We start from the raw sequence: 27,509 nt of genomic DNA, 5'->3' as shown, positions 1-27,509 counted from the left end.
GATAATTATACAATTTTTTAAACTTCACATCTTAAATCTAAGATTCCACCGCGTTTTTGCAGTAGCCATATTATGGACTGTTTACAGCATTATCAAAAAAACAAACAAAAAGAAAATGAATCTTGCACCAGTCCTTTATGCACACTTTCAGTTCTTCATCTGTTTGACACCATGCTCCTGAAGTCGCTCACATTAAGACAACCTCTGATTGTCTGCCTCTCGCCTGGCTTCCACAATCAACACCCTTCCCATGCAGGGAGCGTAAGCCCCATGTTCTCATGCCTGATGGTCAGATAGGAAATTTGTGCTGAGGTAAGATGTAGGACTTCCCTTACATGTCTCACTGAGTCACTGTGCCCTCCTCCAGGCCCAGTTTCAGTCAGCCTTTTGCAGAAGTTTGAAAAGTCTCACACTAGCTGCTGTGTGAATTACCAGCTTAAGTCCACTCTCAGTGTGCCTCAACAAAGTCTCCCAGCTTATATCTGCGTGCTCGCTGAATGCAAATAGCATCAAATTACATAATGAGCAAACCTTTAGATGCTCACTGTGGCTTTATATTGAGAAATCCTTTTTGTTTCACTTCACTCTTGTTGCATCATACTATTCAGTAACAAATACAACATGTGAAACGCAGAATCAAATGAAACTGTCGCACGGTTGCAAAACAATCATGTGCAGCTTTGAGGAGTATTATTCAAAAGTTCACCTCTCCAACTGAAATGTGAATGCTGAATGAAAGAGTAGCAAATGAACTGATCTCTGCAGGAAGCGCTTAATCCTCATCTGACGTTAAAAGTGTTAGACAGCCAGCAATGAAACGACAAGAACACCATCAAGATTTTTTCAAACACCCTGTAACACCCACGTATTGACCCCTAATACCCCAATACTTGTACCACTATCTGCTTGGTTTGCGTGTGTTCAGTGAGAAAAAAACGTCTTGGCAATTATACCTTGGTTTCCTCTGAGGGACACTCAACTGGATACACACCAGGGAAAAGACTAACACAAATAAAGTATGAGTGCTTATAGCATACATCCGGTGTTTTCTACTGGGTTTTTGAGATCAACTGGGGCTGTTGATGCACTCTGCTACTGTATCTTTTAACAGCTGTGTCTGTTTTCCCCCTGTGAACGTGCCTTTTAAATATCTATTCCATAAGCTCACATTCTCAGCATTACTCTGCCTGGGAAAATATCCCACATTTCCTTCATGCTGTGCTTAACCACGTTTTCACATGTTGTAAGAGTTTGAATTAGCCTCTGATTGAAGCTACAGAAATGGTAAAGATATGTGTAAATGACTGTCATTTAGTTATCGCAGATGTTATATAGGAAAATATACAAAACATCACATTTATTCCTGTTATTGTTCTCCTGGGCATCCTCAGCACATACAGCATGAACAGTCTAATAATCCATGGTTGTTGTTTTTTTTTATTACTCTACTTTGTTGCATTCAAGCCAAAATAAAGACAAAAAAAATAAAGTGGAAATCTGTATATTTAAAAAAGCTGATCATGAAGTAAAGCCCATAATGTTATGTAAAAACAGACAGACGAGCTACAGACCTCACTGTGATCCCTTAACAAGTCCCCAGTAGAAGGCAAGCAAACAGTTAACCTCATGTTTTTGTTCCTTCTGCTGCCAAGTAAAGATTGCTTTCACCATTCTGTCCTCGGTAAAAGCAGGAGTGATTAAATTGCCGTAATCTCATCCTACCTGGAATGACCTCGAAAAGAAATTTTCCCCCTTCGTCGCCGCTGATTGGATGCTCTGTAACTTTGTTTCCACGTAAAAAAATGGCTCCCTGTGGAGAATAAAGAACAGAAGCGATTTTTAGACCACTCAAAACAACATTTACTGCCTTTTGGTTCATAAATGTTAGTTATTTGTTAGCAGGTATTTTTTGACACAGTCCAGATGAATGTTCAAAGCTTTTTTTTGTGAAATCTGTTGATCAGTATTAGTGATTAATGATGACATCAGTTCACTTCCCTACCCAGACTACACAAATTAGCTGTTCTAGTCATAGACTGTATATAAAGGATGGATGTGGTCACTATGACACACAGGCTGGCCATTAGAGGATCTGTATGTTTCTTTCTTCCTTTGAGAATGTCTTGAATTAGCCCACTAAAAAAACCAAAAAAACAACAAAAACAAAAAAGGTTCTTTGCCCTCCTAAACATGAAGCAATCATTTTGAGTAAAATGCCTCTGAAATATTTCAAGTTTATTTATTGAAATAATTAATCACATTAATTAATACATTTATTATTCAATTAAAATACCAGCATAAAACAGATTTCCACTGTAAACTATAAAGGGCTTTGGTTATTAGACTCTTGCAGTTTTACCGTTTATATATAATTTTTTCTAATTTTTATTGTCATACGTTGTGTTGTGAGACGGCCCAAATGGAAGGAGGCAGGAAGCAAGCTTCCATAAGAAAAGGTTACTCAGAGACATGAAAGCAGACACAAAGTGCTTACCATAAACACCATGGCAGAGCACAGCTGAAGACTGAGCTGTTTAATCATAGACTGATTACAGATGGGAAACAGGAGAGAGAAACACAGGTGAGCACACTTAAAAAAAAAAAACAAGGACTATCACAAGGTAAAACTAACGCAAACCATAATGGAAAACCAGACTTCAAAGTCTAACAGGAAGTAACAAAAGGAGACTAATCCTAACCCAATCACCTGCATCTGACAACACAGAACTTTGGGGTGGTACAGCAGGAGGTAGAGCAGGTCATCTGCTAATTGGAAGGTTGGTGGTTCGATCCCTGACACTCTGCATGCCAAATATCCTTGGGGAAGATACTAACCCTAAGTTGCTCTGTGTGTGAATGTTAAGCATAGAAAAAAAAAAAAGAACTTGTGTTAATGTGTGAGGCAATAAAGTATTTTGTATAAAGCACTATGAGTGTTTCAGTGGAGTAGAAAAACGCTTTATAAGAACTGGACCATTTACCATAATTAGGAAACACAAAGGAACAAGGCATAAACACCGAACAAGCCAGAGGGAGGAACTGAGAAGGAAACACTGACGCAACTTAACACAGATAACCTTAACAAAGTAGAAGTTGAAGCTAAATTAGGACAGAAGTATTAAAACTAAGACTAGAAGGGAAAACATATATTAATATAAAACAGGGAAGAAACTTGACTTGAACCGCAAAGAGGAAACTGAATGTGAAAATACTAACATGGGTAAATTAACTTAAATTACGCCACCTGGCTAATATGTGTTGGTCCCTCTTTTGCTGCCAAAACAGCCTTGAACCATCGGGGAATCAACTCCAGTATCTGGCACCAAGATGTTGCCGACAGATCCTTTGTCCTGCAAGTTTTAACTTTTTGGCAGGGCACGTTATCCTGCTGAAAGAGGCCACAGCCATCAAGGAATACAGTCTCCAATGAAATGCTGCGCATGGTGCGAAACTATGATTAGGTAGGTGGTACATGTCAAAGTGACATCCACATGGATGACAGGATCCCAGCAGAACAGTCCCCAAAGCATCACACTGCCTCCATCGGCTTTCTTGCCATAGCACATCCTGGTGCCAGGTGTTCCCCAGCTAAAAGAGGCAACTGACCGTCCACATGATGTGAAACAAACATGAGTCATCAGGCCAGGCCATCTTCTTTCTATTGCTCTTTGGTGCTCATTGTTAGCGCATTTGGCAGCAAACAGAAGTCAGCATGGGGATTCCTGACAGGTCTTTGGCTTTGTAGCCACATATACAACGAACTGTGTATGGTGCACTGTGTATTCTGACGCCTTTCCATCAGAACCAGCATGACCTGTTTCAGCCATTTGAGTTACAGTATCTCATCTGTTGGATCAGACCACACATGCTAGCCTCCGCTCTCCCTGTGCATCATTGAGCCTTGACCACCTACAACTGTATCGCTGGTTCACAACTGTTCCTTCCTTGGACAACTTTTGAACCACTACAGACTGGCAACACCCCGCAAGAGCTCAGATTTGGTGATGCTCTGACCCAGCTCTCTAGCTATCACGATTTGGCCCTTGTCAGACACTCAAATCCTTATCTTTGCCCATTTTTCCTGCTTCTAACACATCAATTCTAAGGACAAAATGTTCACTTGCTCCTTAATATATACCATCTGCTAACATGTGGTATGACAAAGAGATAATCAGTGTTATTCAATTCACCTGTCAGTTGTCAGAATGGTATGCCTGATCAGTGTATGCATCTCTCAGGTCCTGTGTCAGGTCTTTGCTGGATTTTCTTTTCCTATTTCTTAAGGACATGACTTTCAGATACTGTTCATCTGCTGCAGATAGTTTTTAAAGCCTACCACTTCTTTTTTCCTCTACTTGTTCAGTTTACTAAAATTTATAATGACACCATGCTGACATATTACAGGTTTTCAGATAATAGTGCTTTAAAAAAATCACTTTCTTGGTGCAAATAAACTGTTTTATGCCTGTCAAATTGTGTTATATTTCGCAATTTTTTTGGTAGATTCACCTAAAGAAATTGAAACAAAGTATGTGTTTTCGCAACAGACCGTTTATCACAAAGTGTCTAAAGACAGAATTTACTTTGGTTCTTTGTCATGTTGTCTGTTATGTGTAGACACAACACTAGTGAATCCCTTGAATTAGGTGGCAGTTTTATGCTTGTATGATTCATAGGTCAGTGTTAAATATTTCAACAAGAGAACTTTTGGAGAACTATTGCTCAAGACCGCTTAAAAAAAAAAGAAAGAAAAAAAAGTCTGATTTTCTGGCAGCAAAATGTAAAGAAATAAGGGGTGGCTCAAGACCTTTGCAGAGTACCGTAAATCCTGGACTACAGGCCCTACCGGATTTTAAGCCATATGCGTTTCACTTGTAATATGAGATATTTACACAGAAATATTACACGTGAGGATTTTTAACGTTTAATTTAATCCGTAAGGTAACATAAACATGGTAACATAAACATCATGGTAACATACAAAAATACATACTGCAAATGCTTTTTTCCCTCGAACAGCGCCTGTAACACGGCTTACCTTTAAGTATACGTACGTATCGGTAACACACAAATTACGTTGCTTATGGTTTTTTTACGGAACAGTGCACAAACAACATTACAACGTCTCTTAACAACCGATAAAAATATATACCGTATATATACTACTTATCATTTTGATTGGTCTACTGTTACCAGGCAAAATGTTTTTGGCCGCATGAAAAAAAATATGCATTAGCCGCACGTCAGTATAAGCCGCTGTGTTCACAGTGTGGGAAAAAAATAGCGGCTTATGACCCGAAAACTACGGTACTATATAAGAACTCAATAAATAACAAACACCAGCAGTAAGAGACTTCAGAAGAGGTAAATAAATAAATAAATATATAACTCAACCAGAAAACACTAAGAACAATGAAAACCAACAGAACCCACTAAGTAGTAAAGAAATCCAAAAACTCAAAACCCTGGATTCAAGCCCCAGGACCATGACACTGGCTTCACAAATGATACTGCACCATAAATTCATGCAGTTTAGTAAACTTACCAACTAACAGCCAGGTGCTTACATAAGCTATTTCTAACAGAATGACAGACTAGTGCCATTAAATGTCACCAGTAATTATTGTGTGGTTGAATATTCTTTTCAGATTACAACAGATTCAGTGAGTTTTTGTGTTCATTAACAGGTTGGACATCAATGGCACAGTGCAGCATCTGACAGTAATTAAAGTGACCCCCTTTGTGGGTTAATGCTAACGCAGACAAGATGTGCAGAAGTGACAACGTCAGTACTCAGGACTTGTGCACATTAACATGATCAGAGAGAGTCAGTTTCCTTCCTGCTCGCAGAAAGAAAAGGGGACTTTTTTAATGAGCCATAACTGTGACAATCAGGAAGTTGAAACCCTACCTGAGGCCACAGATGAAGCGCTTTGAAGGAGGCTATAAAGATGTTCAAAAGAGAGGGAAATAAAGGAATGGACTCGACTGATGTGGCTGTCAGCAAGACAATATGACTAGCTTCAATATATCAGGATTAAAAGCCAAGGTTTTTTAAGAGGTTCCTTTCATAAACATTGTTTTAGTTTGAGGGAAATGAGAGACGATTTAGATAAACAGTGTGCATTTGAGGAGAGATTATTTTTTAAATGCGTGTCACATTTTGAAAAACCCCCAGAAAAAAAAAGACGAGGGCCTGTTAAGCCTTTCCATAACATAAAACCACAACACCACAGATACTCCTCTCCTCCATTTTAAGCCACAGCCACACTTTCCATGCATCCTCCCTGGTGGCCTGTTGTTTGCTGCAGACAAACCCAACCGCAGGCAGAGTAATATTTACCCAGCAAAGAGCACGTTTGCCTGGCCCAACCCAACGCGAGACAAAAACCCAACCTATTTCGGGGTGTTTTGTGCATTTTTACATTGTTGTTAAGTGGAATGAGGTCACTTTTGGAATCGGCGCAATGACACAAAACCAATTATCTTTTATTCCCAAACAAAAAGCCACGCACACACATATGGGACAAAAGTGACTCAGAGAAATCCATATGAGCAAAGCAACAGCAGGAGGCTCAGGCTTGTAAGCAGCAGCCCAGCCTCCAGGAGGCTTTTTCTGAGGCTGCGTCCAACAGTGTCTTCTAACTGAAATCTAATTTCATGTGTTTTCTGAGACTGCAAGCAAATACAAGAACACTGATTGCGGCTTTTTTCCTTATAATGGAAGAGAGTACAGAAATTTCAGTTGGTCCTGCAGGTCAGACCAGCCTGTAAAAACTGCAGCTATTACCTTCCACATGTGACATTGATTTGTTGGTCATAAACCCAACAGCTTACTCCTGCTGATGTGCCATGTTTGTTTTTATTGAGGTTATAGGGTGAATGTCCTCTCTGTGGCCCTTACCATTGGCTGTCTCATTAATTACCTTTGGCTTCTTCAGTAAATTAAAAGGAACGAGCAAATATCTGTGACTTTACCAGCTTAATAATCACCACACAAGTGCTAACATAGTAACAGTCTTTTAGGATTCGTACTAGGTAAGGTGCAGTGAGATTTTTTTTCTGAAAACAGCTACATTGTCTCAACTTTTAATGGCATGAATTCAACAAGGTGCTAGAAACTTTCCTCAGAGATTTTGTCCATACTGACTTGATACCATCTCCCATTCTACTACATGCCAAATGTGGTTTATTGGATTGAGATCTGGTGAACTGAACATCATCATGTTCAAGTGACCAGTCTGAGCTAATCTGAGATTTGTGACAGGGCATGTTATCCTGATGGAATAAGATGGGTACGCCGTGGTCATCAAGGGATGGACATGGTCAGCAACAATACTTAGGTTGGTTTTGGTGTTTAAACAAAATTGATAGTCTCATTTTTTTTGCCTTTCCTAGCCAACAAGAGCCAATGTGGTCTTCTGCTTAACGATTCAATGCCTTCTCAGAGATGCTCTCCTGCATACCTCTTAAGTAGTCGGACCGTTCTCCTCCAACCTCGAGCACCAACAAGACATTTTCACCCAGAGAGCTGCTGCTTACTGGATATTTTCTCTGTTTTGATCCATTCTCTGTAAATCCTAAAGATTGTTGTGCTGGAAAATCCCAGTAGATCACCAGTTTCTGAAATACAAAGCCCTCCGTACATATAACCTGCTATCAACTCCATCTCACATCACCAACAACACCACCATGTTCAGAGTCACTTAAATTACCCATCCTGATGCCCGGTTTGAACTTCACCAGGTCGTCTTTACCACAATAATAACACTACTAATAATAAAATATTGAAATACTTTCTCAGAATCACTGCATAACACGAAGGAATCATTCAAAGCTAGTAAGAAGAATCAACTGCTTCAGATAAAAGCTTAAGAGTGAAGTCAAGCTGCCATCTGTTTTTGGTGCAACAGGTAATTCATTACTTGGCTTGTTGTTCAACTGACTTTGTAGACAGTAATTAGTGTTCTCCAGCCTGGCTAACCTTTTACAGCAAATCAAACTCAGCTGGAGCTTAGCTGGAGACCTACAACTGGTCTGCCTTTCTGGAGTACCATATGTATCCATTAATTTGACCTTATGTATTTATTCTTCACCATTTCTGGGTCTAGTTTTTTTTTAAGGGGCAAAGAGTTACTAATGTTTTTCCTGCTGCAAGGTTCAATAATGCAATAAATGTCACTATTCCACTGTTACACAGCAGGTATTTCTTGCACCGTACCACATTCAAAAGCAACTATAAAATAAAAACCACCAACTGTGACTGCATAACCTTCATAAATATTAATATGCCAGTTAACTAGAGGGAAATGGGAAACTTCTTCATTAATTTTTATTTACTTGTCAAATTAACGTTGGGTGAGTAATACGAGAAATTAGACAGAATAAATGATAGACTGAAATTACCACAGGGAACCTAAATTGGTGAATTACAAAGCAAGGGCGATTTAATTTAACTGACTGTATGAGCTGCCTGGTTAAAAAACAGCCACATGTTAGATGCGATGCAGCCGATTGAGTCCCAAGCTTAAAACCCACAGATTTTAAGATGTTATCTTTAATAATAATATGAAAATAGTCTGAAAATGTATAAACACTGTAGTTTTTGATAGAACTGCAAACAGTACACACAAGTTACATTTTACGGGTGTATTCCATCAACTACAGTAAAACTATGGTAAAATAAAATAAAGTAAGAAAATACTTTTTATAGGCTACATACACAGTTCTCCTTGCACAAGATCATATCTAATAACTATTTGTATCACAAAATCATTTCCAGGATCCACAAAACAACACTCTAACAACTGTTTTCCTCCACAGTGTAGGCTGTCGGTCAGTGACATTACTTAACCTCATTAAAGCAGCAATTTCTTTATGTAACCCTATTAAAGTCAGACAACATCATTAGTTTATGCGTTTATCTTTTGCAAAGACCTAAAAATACGCCCACATTGCAAGAACATGCTGCTGAAGTCAAACGTGTCCTCCATCTTCATAAGTTGAAGAAAAATCACAAGAAATTGGCAAAAGAGATTCTATCAAAGAAGCCTCTTCGTATCGTTAACTGCAGTTCATTTACTTCAAAGCAAGCATTAACAACATGTATGACAGCTACCTTGTATTAAGCTACAGGGGCTAAATTAAGGTCATTAGTCATACACTTGTCTTTGCGTCACGTTGCTAAAATAAGGCAAGGCCTTAGAATGAGATAATGCACAATAATACCAACGAATAATAAGACAGATTGTATCTTATATTTCATTTAAATGTTGCCACTGAAGTCTATTTCAGTCCATTCAGGTCTGCCTTAACATCCTGTATCTACACCTTTAACCTCCTAAGACCCGAACTCTTCCACGGCATGCATTTTTAATTTCTCTTTGATATTTGGGCATATTGGGGCCCGATGAATGTAAAAACAAAGAATTACCAGATATTTTTTTTTACCTAATTTTTGTTTCTAAGACAAATGAGAGCCACATACGAGGATATTCATTTAAAATTTCGATAGAACAGTAGCAGTACAATGTCCTCGTAAGTGGATATCAGGCAGTTGTAGAGCAAAAATGAGTATTTTGGTCTAAATAGCCCAAAATGTGATGTCCACATATGTGGACGCAGGGTCCTAGGAGGTTAAAACTAGAACCCAGGTGTAGGAGATACTTGGCTTGCAAAGTCTACAAACAACAAACCACTAAGGCAGGAGGCATTTTCCTGTTAAATTACTTTGCAGCTAAGGCCCTCAATATAGTCCTTGTACTGCAGCACATTATATATTCCACTGTTAAGTAGAAAGAGAGAAAAAAAAAACTGAATACAGCTGCACCAACCACAGAGAAGGCATATCCCTGCTCATCAACTATGCTTGTACTGAAGTTTGGATGTCTCCTACATGTGATCTGTTACCAATATCCTTCTCTGGATGCCCCGACAGCAGGAAACTCAAAAGCTGTCTACAGCCCACAAATCAAGCTTCACTATCACAGCTTTGTTCTATTAAACAAATGAGACAAGCAGATGCGTAAAGGTTTCAGACATCTCAAAGCAGACTACCAGAATTCTTACAAGATGGCCTTTCCCAGGACTTGAAGATAAGTGGATACTATGAAGGACCTATAAAGCCTTTAGAGTGGATCATAGAAGACAAACTGATAACATATGTGGTTTGGTGTACCACAGGAAATGAATGAGGCAGATGGAAATGAGGTCAGCAGCACGTTCCCCTTACTGATTTTATCCTCTATACAGATCATATTTGTCAGATCAATAGATAAAAAAGTCAAACTATAACAACTGAAAGACATAACATGGCATGCTGAGAAAACAGAATAACATACGGTTCCATAGATATATGAATGATATATGTACAAGTACGAACATGCTCAGGACTTTCTCAAGAACCTTGAAACAACCTTATGCAATTGTTTGTGCTTTAAAATAACCAATAGGTGAGTTCTTCCTCTGGGAAGCATAACTGCAGACTGCATGTTAAAGTTACCAGTTTTTTTTAGATATTTGAAAGAGACATAGCTGTGCATAATTTTAAACACCACTGAGATAGCTTCATTTAAAAAAGTAGTTAGCACTTTTTAGTATTATTTCTTAATGCAAATGTAATACAGATTGGCAGTGGTGTGAGCTGACCTGTATGTTCATGAGTGTGACTTCATATATTTCAGCTTTCAAAAACAGAAGGAAGTAAGAATGAAGGCAGAGCGAACAACCCATGAAAAAGTGACATGCGTGACAGGGGTCGGCTTGACTTCAAAGTTGCGTCAGCGAGGTCAGATTTAAAGTTAAAGCAATTCAAGCGGCTGACTGTTAAGCTCTAAAGTTGATGGCATTAATTATCTGACTGAAACTTGATTCGGGTTTTAGGCCAAAGCCACCAAAGCATGGTTTTGATTTATTTGACACCGCAGGCTTCACTAGGCAGACGTGAAGACGATGAACTTGATGTATAAACTACAAAAGAATGCAGAGAAAATGGGATGGCATTTCTGTTAATAGAGGAGAATGGCAGAGGAAGCAGAAAGAAGCAAGAGTTTCGATGTTGGTTAAGAGTATTCTGATTTAAAAATCTCCCAGCAAAGCAAAGTTAAAATTAGCAAAGACAAATTAAACCTATTAAGGCAAAAGGCACAAAGAAAGTCTTTAGACCATCCAGAGGTGAAGACCAGTTTTCAGTATATTTGATACCCAAATCTGCCCTCAAATCTCCTTCGGGGGGTCTTAGAGGAGACAGGTGGGAGGAATATGTTATAACCTGATATTGCTGATATGGATTTTTGTCCAACAGGTCACTCCTTGCTCTGACTGAACAATGACCTTCGCACAAAGCGCGTGTGGTTAGCATATGCAAAATGTGTGTTAGTTTGTCCACATGTTTGGTTACCCATTCATTATTAGTCATTCATGGGAAACCAGATCAAGGAGAGTTCTCTAAATTATACAGAACATCAGCTAATCAACATTCATGAATGTAAACAGGTGCTAAAACAGTTAAAAACTTCACAAAATCAGTTTTTGCACATTTATTTTAATAATTTACTGAGGGGGAATATTTGTGTATCTCGCCACTAGAGGCATCATTAAGTTAGGTCTCAGTCACACAGGCAAATTTGTATTTCCCAAGTAGTAGTTTCTGTTGTTATGAAATCCATTTCTAAACCACCAGCCATTAGAAGAGTTTGGTCTAATGACATCAACAGCTGGTTGGCAAGTGGTTGCTAGTGGTTCCCCTTTTCTTGTGGTTACTTTGATTGCTAGCAGGTAGCTGCAGTTGCTCGGAGTTTGCTCATTTTGAAATGTTGATTGGTTGTGGTGCTATTGCTCAACTTTTGATTTGATCATCGACCAATTTTTTTCCCCATTCAACGGTTTGCAGAGAAGCGTGGACCAAGGCGTCAAATGACTTGGACTCGAAAAGTCAGACTCGCAGCTCACATGACTTGCCTCCAGTTTGGACTCGAGTCAGACATCACTGAGTCATTAAAAGCACCAGGTGACTTTCAGAGACTTGACTTGAAAAAAAGGCTCTAAGACTTGTGACTTGACTTGGACTTTGACACCAATGACCTGGGACTTGAATTGGACTTGAACTAAGGTTTATGGACTGATGAAAAGACTTGATATTTCACCCCAAATCTAAAATTTAACACGCATATTATATAGAAAGTGTGCACCATTGGAGGTGGATGGTTTTATTCAAACCACACTGTGGGGCCTTTTGGGTTGAGGATGGAGTCAAGCTCAACTCCCAGTCCAATCCAGTTAACCAGATTTTTTGGTACAAAAAGTCTGCAAAAAAAAAATGTTCAAAAGGACAATGCTCCATCACGCAGTCCAGTTTTTTTTCCGTGGTACATAAACTATAAAGTAGTCAACAAAAACATGGCCTGAAGTTCACCTGATCTGAACAAAACATGCAAGATCAAATCACAGACAGAGAGGAGGGAACAACTTCCAACTTTGTCCGACAGTTGAAGTTGCTGCAAGAATGGTGGTGCTTCTCAAAACACTGACAGAATCCATGGATGGCTGACTTCATCTCCTTAGCAAATGTTGTCCAGGCTATCTTGGTGATACTTGTTTTTTTTTGTGTTTTGAATGTCATAAATGTATTTTGTGTCATGTGAGATGTTATATTGGTCCTACTGGTAAATCCAAGAATAACATGCAGCTTATCTCAGAACTGTTAAGTTGAAAATTTATTCTTGGAGCTAAGTTTAATTGAGCTGCATTTTATATAGGTGCAATTTCAAACAATTTGTGTATATTTTCTAAGTTCAGTATTTCACATGTGTTGAGAAACATGGTTGTTGTTCAATAAAAAAATTACATGGTCTAATATTAACATTTAGCATATAACTGCAACATTAGTATTATTATTAAATTTTTTTTTTTTCTGTTGTTATGAAATCCACTTGAAATTCAAAGTTTCAGACTTGTGACTTTACTCAGACTTTTACACCAGTGACTTGAGACTCGACTCTGACTTGCCTGACATTACTTGAGACTTGACTTGTGACTTGAGGATAAAGACTTGAGACTTACTTGAGACTTGCAAAACAATGACTTGGTCCCACCTCTGTCGGTTTGCATTGCACTTCTTCAAGTTTCACTGCGGCTCATTCATTAAAATGGCGAATGTTTGGAGACAAGTCATAATCTTTAATGCAAACTACAGAATACTGCAGCAGTCTAGAATTTAATGTAAACCATCGGTTCCTTATTTTGGACAAAAAAACAATGTATCACTAGGAGTATCAATATGAATCACACCTTTTAGCAACAAATCTATTGTTAATATAAAGATAAGCTATAAATTAAATATAGTGAGTCAACAGATGTGAGCCAGTGCTTACTGTGCTGCGTTATGACCAAAGAAAAGTGAAGTATTCTAAGACAGACAGAACAAGAAGCTCTGCAGTTCAGTTTTTTAGTGAGTTGGGATTCGACGTGAGTAAATATTCCATGCAGCTGCTTTGCTCCAGCAATACAAATACCACTACATCTGCACATACCTTAAATTCACTGTTTTACCCTCTTGCACCATCAGGTATTGGAAATAGAAAAAGTCCTTAGGCTACAAAACTTACAGGAACTTGTTGCAAGTCCAGTGAGACTTAATTGACTTCTTCATCCATCACTGCAGAGCTTATTAGACATGCAGTCACCCTACAGGAGTTAAAGGAAATAGCTTCTATGCAGTATATGCAGCCTAGGAATACTGATAGACGGGGCTGCCTTCTATTAATGATAAACTTTTTTCATGCTCTAATATATTTAGGCTAAAGGAAATGTCTTTGCCCTAATATTATTGCCCATCCATAATTTTAAACAGCCCCCCATGCATGCAAACTTACTGAACCACTTTAATGGAAATATTTTGTCTATTCCCAGAGGATGATGTCAGCAATGCTTTTCATGATGTTAACACAAGGGTTTCTTGATAATGTCCACTTCTTGGTTCACATGCCTCATACATTCAAATATAATGCAAATCAGATCTGCTCTGGATTTGATGTGACTGGCTGGAACCCTGCCTGCTATAAAAAGCTTTTATTACTCTGTGATGCCTCAAAAACATCTTTGTCAATGTCAAACGAGGGCTACAGAGTTACCGTTGTCATCAAATCAGCAGCAACACACTGTTGCAGAATGAAAAATTACTGAACTGCAGTGGCATTTTATTTACTCCAGTTAAATGCCAAGGTCAAATGGTTTTCAGCTTAAGCAGGGAAAACAAAAGGACTTTTAGTACACAACTGCACTGCTGCATTATTGATATGATGTAATTTCTTATTAAATCCAGCTACTTCTCATTTCGTCTGCCTCCAGATGTGCCCCCCTACACGCTATGAATATTAACTAACCTGTAAGACATGCAGCAGCTAAAATCATAATAAACTTATGAAATTTTAATGTCTTTCATTTCTTAAAACATTAAATCATTTCAATGTATTAATTCACAATTCTCTCATTCATTCACAATGCTACTTTCCTTACATCCCTGGCACATAGATACAAGGCTGAGTGGTTTGAATTACAATAACCATACAATCTCACCCACTGCATGAATAGCGTCTTTGTTTATGGCTCAGCCAGATGAAATCCTAGTAAATGCATGTGTGCATCTAAGAATGCGAGTGTGTACATGCGGGCTTGTGTGTGTGTATTCCTTCATAGACGAGTAAGTGCAGGCAGATGGCATGTTGACACTAATCCTACACGTGCTGTACCCTGTACCCATGCTTTTCCGTGACCCTTCGCCTCCATCTGACTCCCATTCTTCAGATTCCTCACGTTACTCAGAGAGGTTCGGCCTAACTGTATAGCATCAACATGTCTGCCTACATCAGCAATCATTTCAAATAATGTTACAGTATCTAAAAACATCAGAATTCCAATGAGTGGCAGTATTTGAAATCAAACAAATGTTATGAAATGTTCATTGCATGAAAACAAAACAGTGGTATGTCAGGTATAAAGTCCTAGCGCATCACATATGACGACATATTACAGTCATTCTGAGGAAATCACATTTTTTGTTTTTTATTTATTACTTGATTGTCAGAGTTGTTTTTTTCCCACAGCTTCCTGACTTCATAATTACAAAGATTATTCAAAGTTTAGCTATTTAAGCTTTGACTTTAATCTCAAAAGACCCATCTACTTCATCGGGATTTGTAAAAACAGGTTGCATGGCAGACACCAAGTTGGCTGCAAAGACAGGTACCCGTAAAGCAGCAGTGAAGCTATGAAGAGAGCGACTCAAACCAGAAACGGGGAATCTTCACTTCCAAAGTAAAAGTTGTGCTTTACCACTGAAACCAACCTGTTTCAAAGGGTACAAATTTTTACTTTGAAGGCAAATTGTTCTCAGAGTTTCACTACCACTTAGTGAGTAGCTAGTGAGTATTTGGAGACAAGTCAGCAAAGTAAGGGTTACCATGGCAATCTGCTAGCGGCCAAAGCCATCTCAAGAAGGTTTTTGGTGCAGCATAGTTTACCTCTTTGCTACCAGTTTCACGTAGCAACAGCAAACAACCTCCAGCAACCGCTTGCCAACCGGTTGGGTATTACACATTTTTTCCCCTAGCGTCACTGACTGCTCGACAGGTCTATGTGACTAGAAGTTTAGCAGTCAGTTTTATAGTAATGCTAATTTAACTGGTGGCATTATGTTTCTAACTTGACTGTAGTGGTCCCAAGAGCCAAAAAAAAAAAGCTCTTGTAGGATTAAGGACTGATATGACAACTCGAGCTGTTTGGTTAGACTAACAAAAGGATTAGAGGAACTAACCATAAATACTGTTAGGCTTTCAGTATCAAAAATAGATAATGAAACCTAGCACTCTGCCTAAGATAGAGAGAAAAGTCATAATGATTAGTTACATAATTACAAGCAATCACTTACCAACTTTTCTGGTAAGTCTCTGTGTTAAAAAGCCCCCATAATTCTTCACAATATTAGCAACTAATATTTACTGCTTAAGAGTGCAGTGCTAGCACATTGTGCCACTGTAAGTAAAGATAAAGCAGTTCATCATGTCTAAATGCTACTATTTTCCAAACTTGTCCCCCCGTTTTTCTTTTCTTTTTTTCTTTTTTTTACAACTGTGTGTACTTTAAATTCATTTATTGTGAGACTTTATATTTTTTTTTATATTTTTTTTCTCAAAAAATGTAGATTCAGTTTGTGGCAGAAACTGGTTAAATATGGAATTTTTTCCTGTCTAATCATTTAACAAATTGTTAGCCAACAGAAAGTAGCGCATGTTCATGTGTCCGCTGAGGTAGCACCAATTAGGCTAATGTGATGGGTAACAAATGGACACTTCACAGCATGTGAGAGAATTAATCAGTTGCGTCTCTGTTGGATGTGGTTAATAGGTTAGCGTGGGTAGATATTACTCCACCATATATAGTCTAAGTAAAGTGGAGGATCTTAGTGCACCTCGTGTGTTTGTGTCTTTGCCCTGATCTTAAACATCAGCGTTCGAGGCAAAAAAAAAACCCTGTTTCTGGCAGTTTTCTGTTTCCTCTCAGTCCCGTTGGTATTCCTCCTTTTTTAGGTGTTGGAAATTCTACACTGGTTATCTTGTATTCTGTTCGGTACGCTGTCTTTTTGGAGTGTTCTGTTTGTGCTCTTACATGCTTCTCTGCTTTGGAGGTCATGGAGATTTGAGGACTTTGAGCACACTCCTCTGTACCTGACCTAGTTTCACTAGAAATTTCCCATTCTCTGCAAAAAAAAAGTAGCTGAAATTTATTACAGCTTTAGAAGTAGGGCAAGAATGGAAAGTTGCTAACCAAAGAGTATTCCACAGGTAGATGGAGTTACAGGGACATTACAAATAACTTCTCTGAGCAGATGATGATAAATATAAATATCATGTTGTTTACTTTTTTTGACACAGCTTCAAAACCTGGCCTTCCCAGAAAAAAAGAAAGAAAATCTCTCCTCCCCCTGTATCTGGCCTGCGGCCCACCTTCAGGTCTGGAGCTTTAACCTTTAGAGACTTCTGCTGCTGCTTTTTGGGTTTGGCTGAGGCTCAGTTTCCTGGGAAATTGGCCAGGCAAAGAATTGTGGGTTAGATGAGCAGAATAAAGATTTCAATTGTGCACAAGTGATCAAGTTTCCACTGGAAAAAGGAGATATTGTTTGGTAGGAATAAATATTACAAAAGGATGTGGTCTTTTGTGTATTTGCCAACTAGGAGCAAGCTCTGGTGTAAAATAACTGCAACAAAGGAAAAAAAACAAAAAACATGAAACATCTGCTAACTGATATAAAGATTAAAGGCATGATAGGAATATGAAGTGACAAGCTACTCATGAAACACACTCTTAGAGTATTTATGAACTAGTATTTAATAACAAGTTACTATCCAGCGTCATTATATTTGACAGCCAAGAAAGGGCCATTGACTCTTTCATCAAATTCAAGAAATTAAACAAGGGTCTTACTGAACTAAACTTGCGGAATCAATATCTGCTCTCTTTCACATTTCAGAGATTTCCTCTGTACTTCTGGCAGCTTCTTTTTCCAGTCTACACATGCTACGTGAGAGGGAGTTCCTTGTTACAGTAATGTTAGAGATAGCCTTAAAACTCGTGTTACTCATTGTCTATTCTCATTTCAGGATAGCTGTGTGTGTGTGTGTGTGTGTGTGTGTGTGTGTGTGTGTGTGTGTGTGTGTGTGTGTGTGTGTGTGTGTGTGTGTGTGTGTGTGTGTGTGTTTCCATAAAGACAAACTGAAAACAGTTTGGTTTGAGAGTCAAAACAACCTCATTTGAACCACAGCTCGATGTTATCATCTCACCTGGCAATACTGTAGCGTGTATCTACAAGAAATATGGTGGTCCTGAGAGCGAATACAGCAAATACAGAAAGCACAAACAGACACTTCACCACTGCAGGGTTTAGAGTACATATTTAGATTCATATCTGATCGTACTATTAGAGTGAGCAAAACATTTCCAGCACATTTCCCACTGTTGAATGGCTGACTTCATAGTGACACACTGTATGCCAGCCATCATTTTATATTGAGGCTAGTCCTTTAGATTGAGTCAGAAAAGTAAAATCACCACTTGTGACGGCTTTAGAGGGGTGGCTTAAATTTTACTGAGGCTTAGAATTATCATTAGTGGCAATTGCAAGCTGCTTTAAGTAAATGCTTTTATTGTATTTGTATCTTACTTAGGACCTATCAGCATGTATCCATCTGTGTGAAACACCCACACGCTTCCTTTTTCACAGGACTTTATGCAGTCCTGTTAAATAAAAAACAAAACAGCTTCTATAGCTGTCAAGGTGGTAAGTAAAAGCCAGGTGCTACTAATCAAATGCACTTGATCTTTTGATCATGAAATGTAACCACTGCTATTAAACCGAATGTTTGACAGTTTGCTGGTCTGGAGCTTTAAGGTGTGGCAAGGAGAAAAGGCATCGGCAGTAATCTTAGAGAAACAACTGTTGCTGCCCATCAATCTGGGAAGGATTATACGACCATTTCCAAATAATTTAAAGTCCATCATTCTTCAGTGACAACGATTCATCACAAGTGGAAAACATTCAAGACAGCTGCCAATCTTGGATGTGGATTGTCCCTGAAAATTCACTCCAAGGTCAAACCCTTGGAGAGCTGAGAGAAACGGCATAAAACCCAAAAGCGCCATCTCTGCTTATAGGCCTCAGTTAGTGTATTAAATGTTAAACACCATGATAGTACAATTAGAAGAAAACTGACCAAGTAGGCCTTGTTTGGAAGTGCTGCTAAGAGAAAGCTTTTTCTTCTGTAAAAAGAACATGGGAACAGCTTATGTTTGCAAAGTTGGATCTGAAAAATTCACAAAATCTCTGCAACAACCTCTGTGGACGGACCAAACCGAAGATGTCTGGTCATATAACTCAGCGCCACGTTTAGTAAAAACCAAACACAGCATATTAGCACAAACACCTCAACTAACTAGTAGATTGGTAGATTGGTGATGATTTGGGCATGCAGCCACAGACCTGGGTACCTTGCAGTCACTGAGTTGACCATCCTCTGTGTACCAGAGTCACATGTGAGGCCATCTGTCTGATAGCTAAAGCTTTGCTAAAACTGGATCACGCAACAAGCACATGCAAGCACAGAAGCAAGTCTGCAATAGCATGGCTGAAAAATAAAAGAATTAAAGTGCTGCGATGGCACAGTCAAAGTCCAGAGCTCAACCTGATTGAAATGCTGTGTTGGAACCATAAGAGTGCTGCGTATAAACAAATGTCTGCAAACTTCAGTGAACTGAAGCAATGCTGTAAATAAGAGTGGGCAAAAATTCCTCCACAATGATGTGGGAGACTGATATCATAAAGTATTACTTTTTAGTTTTTCACAGGACACAATAGAGTCTTGTGAAAAACTCACTTTTTGATATGACTGTAAGAACGTACCTTGCTAACCAACCATGCTTACAGTAGCTAATAACTACTAGGTGCATAGGTTAAGGTTTCAGAGCCCATAAAACAAACTTCACAGATGCTACAAACATCTTTTACATACAGTCTGGTCATGAGTCAAAGAGCTGTCTGATCCAAAAAAACCCTGAATCATCATACAGTGAGAACTATCATCTGCATATGTGTGGATGTGTGCCGCAATTTTTATGTTAGTTCGTCTTCTACACTCACAGTCTTACCAGAGCTTTAGTCTCCTCCTCATCTTTGTAATAGTAGAGCTGATCCCCTTTCAGCACAAACCAGCGACTGTGCCACGTTTTGACAAAACCTCCTTGCTTCCGGAGCCACCCACACCTGATGACATTCGACTTCTGATCCTCAGTACTGACATGACCTCCGCTGCGATGAGGACTGCCGTGAGACACACACTGGTCATCCATCACAGCTACTCCAACCTGCAAGCAAGCAAAAGAGTTCCAGATTGATTAAACTCACAGAAGCTGCAAGTTCCACACAAACCAAACAGCACCAGTATTTTTGCAAGATGTCAACCATCATTAGAAGGATATGGAAGTTCTAATATATTTTGTCTGTTTTTTTGTGATTTGTATTACCCTATAAGCTTATCGTACAGGCCTCTGCATTGCTGGATGTGAAGCTTGAGGCACTCAGACAGAGTTGAGTGTTGCAAGGAGACAAAGGGAGAAGTGGAAATGTGGGAGGAGGAATTCATAAGCCAGATAACAAGTCCACAGACCAAACCTCAAATCTCTTTTATCTTATTCAGTGTGTCACCCACCTACACATGTTGGCCTGCTAGGTCTGATCTTGTCCCAGTTTTATATTTTATCTCTCCTATGTTTAGTGCCTCAATCTCTTGAAGTTGCAATTGGCAAGATGCATTGCCATTTTGCTGATGACTTTTAAAGGTCTTCATAGCCAGATGCCACAGTGAACTGACCTGACCACAGACCTACATGTGGAGGCTTGCTTTTATTTTAGTTTGATCCATTTGTACAATTTGAGTTGTTGAACCTTATTTATAATGTGAAGCACTTCACTTTAAGTAGCTTTAAATAGAGAATAGTTTCGGCCATTTAGTGCTTATTGACTAGCATTAGCATTGCTAGCAACCTAAACTAAGATGATAAAAATAAACTGCTTAAAAACGGTTTGTCATAATAGCATTAGCATGTCGCTGTTGGTGTGCAAAAACTAAAGGCTTACAGGGCTGCTGACATGGCTTTAGACTGTTTATTAAGGTGCAGCTAGGCAATTAAAATACTTTGTACAAAGTCAAAAGTTTTTGTACAGTTCTCATTTTTTACAGTTTTATTTAGACAACAACAAGTCAACAAGATTAGAATATGTTAAAAGATAGGCGACTGAAATAATGTAGTTAGCAGTACCTAAAAGATTAAACTGGTCAGAAGCATTTTGCTGCTGGTATACTTTCATCTGTGCGTTAACAAATCATTTTCATCTCTTTCATCCCATTTTTTTTAAGTTATGATTTTCCCAGAATTGGACGGCTAGAATGACTGGGCAGAAACAGTGATGCATTTAACCCTTTAAGAAATAAGTTTACTGTCCAAAAAAATGCAGCCAAAGTGAAAGAAGTTGTTTTTGTTGGTCCTGAAATCTGTGAACTAGCGCTGAAGCCATCTGAATCAGCAGCAATGGGAAACATTCATGCACAGAATTTTCTTGGCAATATCAGAGCAGAGAATTTTGCTGAGCTTGTGGATAACATCAACTAATGAGTGCCAGAATGTCACTGAAATTGCACTTTTTACAGTCTCATCTCGACATTTTCCCACCAAATCTGGCTGATGTCACCAAGGTATAAAAGTAATGGAAAACCGACACCAGGAAAAATTGAATCAGAGCATGATGACCCACTACTGTTTGTTCTTGCAAAGAGAGACGGGTGTGCAGTGCATGCGCAAAAGCAAGTACCTCAAGCATTTTTGTGGATTTATTTTGAGCTAAATTGACAGAAATACGCTTTGAAGAGATCCTGATATCGTCTTCTCTTGTTTTTGTCCAGAATAAACACATTAAATCAGTTTTTGCAAACTTCTAGCAATGGTGTTGATACATTATATTGAGATAAACATCATTCACGTCAAACATCAACGATGTGTATCTCAAAAATGTTACATGCAAGCTTAAATCAGATTTCATGTCTGAATTCAGTCGGAAAAAAAAGGATAAATAGCCCATCTGAAGTTCTCAGCAACAAATTTTATTTATCAAAATATATTGTCTTTGTGGACCTGTGTAATACAAGTCAGTGCAGTCTGCATCTTAATGTACCCTATAACTCCTATAAATATACACACCTGCATCATCATTGACATATGCTAAGACTGCTGCTGTCAGCTGTAAGCACTGCCATGTTATCAGTGGCTCTGGTTGTGCTTGGCTTGGTGAATGTCCAACCATCCCACATGGACCAGATGTGGACCAGATGTGGATCAGAAGCAGCTCTGCAGTTTTCCAGGCAGCAGTGGAGCAAGTGCAGCCAGGCTGCTGGCGAATTCAGAACTCTCTCTGGTTTGGTCCAAGTAAGAATGTCACCAGTGCACGTTCATGCACGAGCATACTCGCGCTTTTGCACTCCTCGAAGAAAATAGCTATTTTCCCATTACAGTGCGGTGACTACAACCTACTTATTATCTTTTATCCATCTGAAGTTCATCTTTGTTCCACTTTCATGCTAGATGAATACATAGAAAGCATGAGTAGGGCTTTTCTGTCAACAAAGAGCTCAGTTCATTCAAAGAAAAATGATGGTGTGGGCTCATCTAACACTAATATTGGTGGGAATAATCTCTGTTTCCCTGCATGCATTTATTCGTCATTATGTTGGCCAGTCTGCAAGCACACAAATAAACAGAAAAACCACTAATATCAAAAGTCACTCCAGATTCACTGACATGCTCATAGAGTCACCTGCTGTATTTTGAGTATGAAGCCATAGCCCCTCATTTTTATGCCTCCTGCATGGGGCATAGCTAACAGCACTGCTGGGACCAGCCAGTGGTAAAACTATGAATTGAAACTGTAAATAACTCAGCCCTTTCTTAATGTGAATATCTTGGATCTGGCTGACAATAGAAACACCATTTAGATTTACATTACACTGTGGCCCAGTCCAGGGGTAATAAATTGCCGTACAAAAGCATAGCCATTACTAAATCTATAAATTACCTGACAAATGGAATAGAAGCAGAAGAAAAGTTAGTGTTTTTGTCGGCCCATGCAGGAAACGCATGATGAATGGTGACCTTTGCAAAGTTACTCATTTTAATTGTTATGGTCTCACTAAAAGCAAATTCATATTTGTGGGTTACATAAACAAGTCTAATAGAATCAATAGAAAAGAACAGCAATAAACAGATGAACAATGTACAGTATATGTATATGATCATCAGGTTACAGTTATGATCAAATGTCTGCAAAATAATAACATTCTCGTCACCCTCAGGTATACTTTCTGCTCAGTACTAATTAGTAAATATTAACATACTGACAGTGGTTATTTTGCTAAATGGGCTAAATAGTTTTTTCTTCATTTAGCAGTCTTTAAAAAGCAGTGAAACGCATGATGCTTTATCACTTATGCACATCACATTCCTGAGTTTTAATTGATAGAAACCCAATGAAGCAGATAACCATTTCCTCAAAAGCTTGCATACATGTCACAAATAAGAAATCATAACAGCAGCAGATGGTTTATGTGGCCATCAAGCAACAACAACCCAAACAAGCGCTAAAGTAAGCTCAATGACCCGTTTTCCAAACCAGCCATTCGTTTTGGAAGACACCTTCCCAGTACGTGCTTATAGTTGTGGCTGTAAGCACATTTATGAAGCACCAGCAAAGTCTCTTCAGAACACATCACTGTTATATCGATTCAGCATTTTGAAAACCACCTCCAAGAGCTGTATACTGTGTCCCAGTAAAACACCTGTGTGTACAGATGCATGTGTGCAGCAGCGTGTCAGTCCCTTGAGCCACAGTCTCAAAATAAACAGCGGCACATCGGTACAGTAATATTAATGACTTTTTGGTCTCCTGGCACAACCCCACTGTTAGGAAAGGGAGGGAACTAGTGATACACGAAGACAAGAAGGCTTTCAGATTCAGTCTGCTTTATACTTGAAAGTGCTTTCTTTTACATACAACCATACAGTACATTTCAAATGAAGACAGTAATGTCATCAATGTTGTTTAAGTTAGAGGTTGAACCATGTATTTTTTGAGGTACAGTGATAAGATCAAGCATGATACAGAATTTGGCATTTAATTTCCAAAGCAACAATTTATCATTTAAAACCAGAAACCAGAAAGAGCAATTGTTTATGAGCTTTTCAGCAATTTGTATTTCTGACCTAGTTGGCAACACTGTGCAAAGACACGTTCTTGACTCTGTACCACCAACTGCTCGGCTGTGATGCTGCTCTTATGCATGTGCTGCAGACTGAGCTGAGATCATGCTAAACAATAAAAAGAAGCAACATGCACTCACTGGCTGCTTTCTCAGGCGCACCTGTCCAGCTGCTTGTTAATGTAATTATCTCATCAGCCAATCGCGTGGCAGTAAGTCAATGCATTTAGGCATGTACGTATGGTCAAAACAACTGAAGGTCAAAAATAGCTGAAGTTCAAACTTTCATCAGTATGGGAAAGGAAGGCAATTTTGTAAATGTTGCACGGTTGTTGTTGTTGTTGTGAGATGGGCTGGGAGTATTTCTGAAACTGCTGATCTACTGGGATTTTCCCACACAACCATCTTTAAGGTTTACAGAGACTGTTCTGAAAAAGAGACGATATCCAGCCACCACAGTCTAGCTGGGTATTGTTGCTGACCATATCCGTCCCTTTTATGACCACAGTGATGGTTGCTTCCAGCAGGATAGCACACCACAAAGCTCAAAACATCACACACAGGTTTCTTGAACATGAAAATGAGTTCACTGAAGTCAAATGACCTCCACAATCACCAGATCTCAATCCAACAGAGCACCTTTGGGATGTGGTGGAGCATCAAGGATGCGCAGCTGACAAACCTGGAACAGCTGCAGCACCTAGTTGGAGCTACGACATGAAGAATTAAGGTAGTTGTAATATATATATATATATATATATATATAAATATGTCCGATAAAAATGAATGAACTGAGAGCGCACAAGTCAAGCAGAAAAGAAAGCAGGGACTGATTTCTCTGCGTTGTAGTGAGAAGAAGTCTTTCAAAACACCATCACTGCTGGTCCCTTATTGAGCACAGACGCATTAATAGGCAGTCTTTGTCCATGGGAAACTGAGCCAGGTTGCATCAGCTTCATGGACTTTGTTGATTTAAAAATATACATGTGTCAATGAAATAATAAAAATACAGGCAGCGGATGTATCATAAGTGATGACAGCTGTTTTTTGAAGCAGGCAGAAAGGCACCAAGTGGTACAATAAAGCATTGTTTCATAGTACATAACCATGTGTTAAAAACAAAAAGGGGCTCTATGTTTAGCTTGCCGCTAAGGGTTCAACATATACAATTCAACATATACAGCCATAAATAAAGTTATGGCAACCTTTACACATTAGTTGGCCAAGTTTTAAGTGATGTCATATGTACCATATGTTGGCTACATCATGGATAACAGTATAGCCATACGCTAGGAAATAAAGATATCTAAAAGGTCGAAAGGAAGGTGACCAAGGCTGTAAAGTCTCTGAAATGTGACACCAGAGAGCTTCCTGTCTACACAGGACTGGTCTCACAGCATCAGGAGGTTGCTAGTTTTCACTGCTTACACACACTGTTTGTTCCCCATATGGGAAACTACTGAAGCTAAGAGCACACAAAAAAGGCTTAGCTGCTGTTTGACATGTTTCTTTATTTGAACTGAACTAGTTTGGAAGAAAGGAAGGTTGAGGCCTTGCTGCACTGTGTGGCTCTTCCTTTGGGAAATTAAAGTTCTGCTTTTCTCGCAGATAAAGACTACAAAAGAGCTAGCAAAAGATATATTTGGGCTGTAAAAAACAAGATATTCCACCCTCTGCTTATTGGAACTATAGAGATAATTGCATAAATGGTTGAACTTTTTGGTCTTGGCAGAAAATTCTGCCACATGGGCCACCACAGGAAGTGAGTGGTCACAACAGCAGCACAGAGCACTGCTGAGAGGTAATTGGATTCAACAAAGTTAGAACTACTGACTTTCCCACTGTGTGGCTGCCACAAAGCATGAGGATGAAATGTTAATGTTAAATTACATCTTCTAACACTGAAATCTGTGCAGTGATGTCAGGCAAATTACCAACCATGTACTAAGCATCAGTACCGTGTACTTTTGCAGTCAAGCTTTCTGTTGTTGCATGACACATCAGGGACAGTTCCTGTGTAGTCAAGCATCCAAACCCAGCTAACCTACATCTAGAACTCGTCCAGCTTCTGTACTTGTGCTCGTCATGAGCAGGGCTTAATTTTTAAAATAGGCGTGTCAAGCATAAGGCCCAGGGCCCAGAAGCGGCCCAGCATAGACTCCAATCCGGTCCACCGGAAGGTTTCAGAAAATGTGCATAGATATGAACTATTGATGAAGATTTCCCCCACTGCTAATGTTACTACAAAGTAGTTAAGAAAAAGATAAACAAGTACAAACACATTAAAGTTCCTGTGTTTCACTGTGACAAAACACAGAACTGTTTCTATAATTTTACACATTAATTATGTAGAAAAATGAAATGTATCGTTGAAGTTTACTTTATTTCCTCTTGTATTAAGATATCTCAGAGATTAAATGTTTAGTTACATTTTTTATACTGACAGAAGAGAGTTTTACCAGTGCAGCCCACTTATGATCAAAGTGGACTGCATGTGTCCCATGATGTAAAAGCATCTTATATTGAAGCTTGTAGATGACATTTGGTGGTACATCTGCTTCAAGTTACAGTTACCCCTCTTCATTTAATACTGCTTTGGGTAGTGCATTAAGGCACCATTGCCAAAGCACATCATATGCCTGGTTTTGCATCACAAGTTGCTTCTGAAAAAACAGCATTATCATTCGATATCCTAGGAAGATAAGTTGGGTAGTTTAGCAGGGAAGCAGTAAAAATACAATGTTTGGCTCACTTTTCAATCCATCATGCTTTTAGAAAGGATAGAGAATAGACACTACTCTCCAAGTAGTCGCATGCATGCATCTCCAACATACAGACAATTACCAAGACTGAAAAACCTGCCAAGAGTCATAAATGATGTTCTTTGGTTGGTCTGCAGCTTGTGTGTGTGTGTGTGTGTGTGTGTGTGTGTGTGGGGGGGATAATAAGCTCCTCAGGTTTCTAAGAAAGTCACATTTTTCAAAACCTGTTGTGACTTATTTGTTCATAGAAAGGTCACTGACAATCTCAGCTAAGTAAACAATCCCCAGCTTGAAGTATTACTGATTCACTGATAGACAGAAGAGATAAATTCATTGCAGCAAGCACTGTCATTACAATCTGTCTGTCATCAGTCCTCAGTTCTGCATTTTCAGCAGCTGTAACCTACTTTGAACCTGGTGCTTGCCAGTAAAACCAGAGTCAACTTTCCTTGGGTCATTTAAATCAGTAGTCCAAGAACAAAAAAGCAGCAATGGCTCATCTCCCTTTCTCTGTCTTCACCATGGTTGACAGGTGAGTGACTCCACCCTGAACTGACAGACTGTGTGTCATGAAGCTACATTTAAATTTTTTTTTTTTAATGTTCACATGCATATGTACTAACTGTGCTAACAGCACAAAAGACCACAAAATACGCAAGATGAAACATGAACTTGCATTACCAGTCAGTGCCATCAACTCTTTAAATATCTCTAACCGCCCTCACCCCCTCTCTCGAAACGCAGAGGGCCTCTGTGACCAGCATGTGTTAAAGACAAATATAACTCTCGGCTGCCAAAGCTGCTACCTCGAGAGCAGTCTGTTTCTATTAGACTTCTGTTATAAAGTCACAGAGGTGAGAGGACGGCATGCTGCTTGCTGCGCTGTTGCTGTGCT

General features: G+C 39.0%; 1 protein-coding gene across 2 annotated transcripts in view; it reads right to left on the bottom strand.

The window, feature by feature from the left end:
* Positions 1-27,509, bottom strand: part of arhgap24 (Rho GTPase activating protein 24) — a 76,370-nt gene that overhangs the window by 46,183 nt on the left and 2,678 nt on the right. For both annotated transcript variants that reach the window (XM_031754553.2, XM_039615228.1), the window contains exons 2-3: positions 19,696-19,911; positions 1,723-1,810 (exon numbers count right to left, since the gene is read on the bottom strand). In XM_031754553.2, the coding sequence (XP_031610413.1) occupies positions 1,723-1,810; positions 19,696-19,896 (289 nt within the window). In that variant the 5' untranslated portion in view covers positions 19,897-19,911. The remainder of the gene's footprint in view (positions 1-1,722; positions 1,811-19,695; positions 19,912-27,509) is intronic.

The sequence above is a fragment of the Oreochromis aureus genome, linkage group 7 (assembly GCF_013358895.1).
Source record: "Oreochromis aureus strain Israel breed Guangdong linkage group 7, ZZ_aureus, whole genome shotgun sequence".
In the NCBI taxonomy this organism is placed as follows: Eukaryota; Metazoa; Chordata; class Actinopteri; order Cichliformes; family Cichlidae; genus Oreochromis; species Oreochromis aureus.
Note: the sequence above shows the minus strand (reverse complement) of the source record. Positions and strands in the feature narration are given on the sequence as shown.